Raw genomic sequence first — 6,000 nt, 5'->3', positions numbered from 1 at the left:
TACCTCATACTCATTCTGTACTGTGGAGGAAAAGGAGCTTCCTCACTACCAGGGGCACTCCCATAGTTAACGGACCCAAGCTCTTGGAGCCCTCCAGCTCCCTGCAGAAGTAGCCAAAATTCATTGCCAGGGACATCAGTCCTCCAAGGATCCAGTGGCCTTAGGCAATGCCAAGGCTGACTCAGTAGCCCAGGAATTGGCCTCCAGCCCCTCTGGACCAACAGAACATATTTTGTTTCTGACACCCTCCTATCAGCCCTGTTATCAAACAGAGGAAAGGGACAAACTCCTAAAAAGGGGCCACGCAGACAAAGGATGGATGGTTCTACTTAAATAACCGCCCATCCTCCCTCAGGACCAGGCATTGTCCATCATTTCAGACATCCACCAGACTTTACACATAGGCCCCAAAGCTTTGTTCCTTTTCTTACAGCCCCTCTTTGACCCCACCCATCCTTGAGCTAGTATTTCACAGGTTCACTCTTCCTGCCAGACCTGTGCCAAGGCCAACCCACAGGGGTCCCTCCAGATATGTCAGCCTCTGCACCAGCTTTGAGGACACATGCTCACTGATAAAAAGCTGTTATTAACCTTTGTTGACATCTTTACAGGATGGATAGAAACCTTCCCCACCTTCAGGGAAACAGCAGATGTGGTGGCTCAAGTACTCCTAGACCACATCATCCCTCTATTTGGCCTGCCACAGACCACACAAATGAACAATGAGCCAGTCTTCACTTCCAAGGTTGGAAGTTTTCAACATTTCCTGGAAGCTCCGCATCCCCTACCATCCACAATCCTCGGGAAAGGCTGAGAAGGCCAATGGACTCTTCATTGAACATTGGCCTCCCTTCTCCCCATGGCCCTTACTCGCCTCCAGGCCACCCCATACTCTCCAACAGGCCTAAGCCCTTTTGAGCTCCTTTATGAAGGTTCTTCCTCCTCAATCACCACCTCCTGGCCTGGACCCCTCCACTAGCCAGGTACCTCCCCTACCTCTCCCTCCTGAGGTCCCTTCTCCATTCACATGCTGACAGCTGACTCTCTGCCCCCACACCAATGGACCCAACTAGCCCTGAGCCTGCCCCACTCTCCTGGGGGGACCAAGTACTCCTCAAGCAGCTAGCTCCTAAGTCTCATGAGCCCCGATGGACAGGACCCTACACTGTGATCCTCACCACCCTTTTGGCTGCCAAGCTCTTCGGACGCAAATGTTGGTACCATCTCTCTCAGCTCAAGCAGAAACCTATTCAGGGCACCTGGTCTATCCAGCAGCTGGAACCCTCCAGCCTCCGATTACCTAAGATGTCCCAGGGAAGGGCCTATCTGCTCTTCTGCCTTGTGCATTCAACTTTGTCAGTAGAACCAGGATTCTTTTTTTTTTTTTTTTTTTTTTTTTGGTTTTTCGAGACAGGGTTTCTCTGTGTAGCTTTGTGCTTTTCCTGGAACTCACTTGGTAGCCCAGGCTGGCCTCGAACTCACAGAGATATGCCTCTGCCTCCCAAGTGCTGGGATTAAAGGCGTGTGCCACCACCGCCCGGTAAGAACCAGGATTCTTAAAGCAGTCATAGAGCAGGTGTTAATAATTTATTTTTTCCTAGCAATTTGCCTTTCCTGCTTCCACAAGAAACAGATTCCTGAGGTCTCCAGGATGGCAGTTAACTAGATCCCTCGAAACCTATACCTCCCACTGACTCCCAACTCCCCCTCCCTGCATCGTCCAATGACTGCAGGAAGTAGCTAGACATAAACCAGCATCCATATACCCAGAGTGTGGGATGTTCAGGTGGAAGCTCCACCTCAGTCCATTCCCCCATCTCTAGCTCTATCTCCAAACCCTCCCCCATCTCAGAAAACCTGCTGAAGTTGGCTCTTTCCCCGGAGATGCTCAAGACCACACTTACAGGGTAAGTGTAAACTGTCCCCCAGAGAACGGCCATGTGGTTTTTTTGGTCTCTTCTTCCCGTCTCCTCTCTGGGGGTCGAAAAATCATCTGAGAGTATTTTATTCATTAAACCCAGACTTTTAATTGTTAATTCGGTTTGATTTGGATTACGGTGTCAGCAGAGAGGCTTAATATCAGGGTACAGAAATTTTTCAGGTAGCAGATGGCAGGCAGAAACAGCAGCTGAGAACTCACATCTTTATCTGCAAAGAGGAAACAAGAGAGAGCTAACTCAAAATGGCATCAATCTTTTGAAACCTCAAAGCCCACCCCAGTGCTATATTTCTTCCAGGAAGGCCACACCTCCTAACTCTATAGAGACAGCCACCAACTGTGGACCAAATATTCAAATGCCTTCAGCTTCTGGAGGACATCTCATTCAAATCACCACATTCCACTCCATGGCACACACAGGCTTATGGCCACATCATAGTGCAAAAATGCATTTAGTCAAACTTCAAAAGTCCCCATAGTCTTCCAGTCTCAACACACTTTAAAAGTCCAAAGTTTCTGAGACTCAAGGGAATTTTTTAATTGGAACCCCCTGCAAAATCAAAAGCAATTACATACTTCCAACATACAATGGCACAGAATATATATTACCATTCCAAAATTGAGGAATCACAGCATAGTGAAGAAATACTGCACCAAAAGAAGGCCAAAACACAGCAGGGCAAACCTCCAAATCCTGTAGCTCCATGTCTGATGTCAAAGGGCTTAAATGGCCCTCCCCTTTTGGCTTTGCTGCCTCTAAGACAGATCTTTCTTTCTCAGGTGGGTTCCACTTTTTGTATGAAGCTCTCCTCGGCAGATATGCCTTGGCTCTGGCACCTCTAACATCTTGTGGTCTTCCGTGCAATTCACACTTGACTTCCACATGCCTGGCCCCAGTGGCTCTCCATGACTGTGGAGGCAGATTCTACAACTCCTTTACATGTGTGTCCTTCATGACTCTAAGCCAGAACTCGATGGCTGACACTGACATTTTGTTAATTCCTTAGGTCTTTTCCTTTCACAAGTTGGAAGTTCAGCTGAGTGAGGTCTTGGCAAGAGGGCATCCATTCCAACACAGATTTGGCCTCCCTTAACAGTTACAGTCTGTCTTCTAGCACAAGCCTTGACTGTAACATTATCTTTGCCAGTATCCTTTTCCTCTCCAAGCTCTACATTTTGTATTTCTTTCTGCCCTATTTGCTCTTCATTGTAGACCTGCAAAAAAATAATTTCTAATAACCACAAAACAGAGTTAGTTTATTAGGCTGTTTTGAAATCTCCTCTGTCAAAGACATTAGTCTATTACTTTTAAATTTAACCTCAGGAAAGTTCTTACAAAAAGAGCAGAAGGCCACCATATTCTTTGCCAAATATTAAAAGAATGGTCTCCAACTCAGTTGCTTATATTGTTCCCCTCTGAGAACTTGTGAGGTAGGCCACTATAGTTCACGCTACTTTCATTAAAGTTCCTACTAGAATGGCCCATTAAGCTCTGCTTACTGCATCCAATGGCTTTTCTAGTCCAGAGTTCCAAAGGCTTCCACATTGCTCCAAACCACATGGTCAAAGTCTATCACAGTAATACCCCACTCTTGGTACCAACTTCTACATTACTTTTCTATTGTGATAAAACTCCATGACCAAGGCAACTTGTAGGTGGTTTATTTTGGGCTTACGGTTTCAGAGGGTTGGAATCCATGATGACAAAGTCAGGACAGCAGGTGACAGGCATGAGGAGCAGCTGAAAGTGTGCATCTTGAACCATGAGCAGCAAACAGAGGGTGGTAACTCAAAATGGCATGAGTCCTTTGAAACCTCAAAGCCCACCTCCAGTAATATACTTCCAGCAAGGTCACACTTCTTAACCTTCCACAAACAGCCACCAACTGCAGACCAAGTATTGAAATGCCCCAGATTTATGGGTGTTGCGTAGCAGTTTCCTCTGAGATTGACACATTCCATCTCCCAGGGAAGGTCCTTAAAACAGAAAGCAAATAACTCAAAATAGCTTCAAGAAGTCCCTGAGACTGACCAGATTTACTAGGCCCTTTCATTCCAGGCATAAATAAGATTGGCTGAGCGTCACTCTCGGATGAGCCAAGCTGCAAAGATGACTGAGAGAGGCCAAGCTGCAAAGAAGACTTAGACCAGACAAGCTGTCTGGAGTAGAGACTGGCTGAGCTGTCTGGAAGAAGGGTTTTAGATTGGTAAGGACACACTCTAACCTGTTGAGTTCTCAGCTTTTGTGAGCTGTCACCCATGCTGAGTGGGCTTTGGTCATGCAGCTGTCTTTGAGTCATTTCTGCTCCTGTGACCCCAATAAAACTCACTGGTTCACCAAGTTGGATTTCAGTGGTATCCATATTTTTGGTCTGTCATGGGCTCTCTATCTGTGGTGAGCAGACAGGTGTGTGTTACATCTTTCCAGAAACATCTGTCACACAATAACTGGTCTTCAAAAAGGAGAGGACAGGGGAAACAGAGAGCTGCTGGACTCAGTAGGTAATGTGTTAACTGTGACAGCCTAAAACAATGAGTTCAATGCTTAGAATCCATGAAAGGCAGGAGAGAACTGATTCTACAAAGTTGTCCTCTGACTTTTACATATGCTATGCAGTGCCCTTGCATACATACATCACACACACATGAAATAATATGTATTTTTAGTGAGGGAGAAATGAAGAAAGCAGAGGAAGTTCATTATCACCAGACCTACCTTTAAGAAATACAGAAGAAAGGGGTTGGAGAGATGGCTCATGGGTTAAGAACACTGGCTGCTCTTCCAGAGGTCCTGAGTTCAATTCCCAGCAACCACATGGTGGCTCACAACCATCTGTAATGAGATCTGGTGCCCTCTAATGGCATATAGGGATACATGCAGACAGAACACTGTACACATAATAAATCTTTAAAAAAAAATACAGAAGGGAATCCTTCAAGTTGTAAAGAAAGAATACCAGGCATACACTCAAAACTATATAAGAATATAAAATTTTCCTATAATAATAAACACACAAACAGAAAAACTAGTACTATAGTAATTTTGGTTCACAACTCTTTTTATTCTTTAACAGTATTTAAAATAGAAAAGCATAGAAAGTTATAAACTGGTTCTTGGACACACATTATGCTATTTGTGACATTGATAATGTAAAAAAGGGGGATAGAGCTATAAAGAGAAGAAGCTTTGTATGTGATCGAAGCTATTAGTTTAAAATAGATTGTTGTAACTTTAGGATGTTTCATGTAAACCTCATAAAAACCGCATATATAATATACACAAAAAGAAATGAAAGTAAATCAAACAAGCCACTATAAATATCAACTACACACACACACACACACACACACACACACACACACACACACACACACCAGTAAAAGAAGAAATGAAGGGCAAAAAACTGTAAGACATAGAGAACAACAAAAATGGCAAGAGTGAGCCCTTTCCTTTAATAGTTACAATAGTTACTTTGTCAATGGATTTAGTTACCAAGTAGAATATACAGCTTGGAAGAATATGTTCAAGACCCAAGGTTCAACTATATATTTTATACAGGAGACTCACTTTAGAAGTAAACACACTAAATTGATAGAATGAAAAGTATGTCCCATTCAACTATAGTAACCCAAAGAGGGAAGCAGCACACAAGACACAGAAAAAAAAGGACTTCAGTCAAAGCTGCTTCAAGAGACAAAGGCAATTACATAATGAAATAAGGATATTTATATCACCAATCAGACACAGCAATTATCAATAAAGACATGCCAACTAAAATTGCTAAGTGTATGAAGGAAATATTGACAAAGAACTATGGAAGAAATAAAACTGTTCAAGGGTTACATATAGAATAGTAAGGCAGATAAACAAGAAAAAACAAAACTTGAACACCACCACAGACTATTTGGACTTCAAAACACATATACAGAGCACATCACCCAATAAGCAGAAAACACATTTTTGTCAAGTGCATATGGAACACTTCCCCAGATACATCAGGGCCACAAAGAGCCTTAACACATTAAGGGAAACTACAAACCCCACAAACGTGTTAAATAAA

At 43.6% G+C, this 6,000-nt stretch overlaps 1 protein-coding gene across 3 annotated transcripts in view; it reads right to left on the bottom strand.

Annotated features, from left to right (window-relative positions):
* Positions 1-2,002: 2,002 nt before the first annotated feature.
* Iws1 (interacts with SUPT6H, CTD assembly factor 1) overlaps positions 2,003-6,000 on the bottom strand; it is a 44,253-nt gene continuing 40,255 nt past the window's right edge. Inside the window, exons 14-16 of one of the 3 annotated variants that reach the window (XR_003734245.2) lie at positions 3,616-3,916; positions 2,549-3,154; positions 2,003-2,148 (exon numbers count right to left, since the gene is read on the bottom strand). Coding sequence is in view for 1 of the 3 variants with exons in the window: in XM_037197029.1 (XP_037052924.1) it covers positions 2,137-2,148 (12 nt within the window). In the remaining 2 variants the exon portion in view is untranslated. Of the gene's footprint in view, positions 2,149-2,548; positions 3,917-6,000 lie in introns of all 3 variants that reach the window. The other 2 variants (XR_003734244.2, XM_037197029.1) reach the window with 2 other exon arrangements.

Source organism: Peromyscus leucopus, chromosome 19, assembly GCF_004664715.2.
Source record: "Peromyscus leucopus breed LL Stock chromosome 19, UCI_PerLeu_2.1, whole genome shotgun sequence".
Taxonomy (NCBI): domain Eukaryota; kingdom Metazoa; phylum Chordata; class Mammalia; order Rodentia; family Cricetidae; genus Peromyscus; species Peromyscus leucopus.
This window is presented reverse-complemented; position numbering and strand designations above follow the sequence as displayed.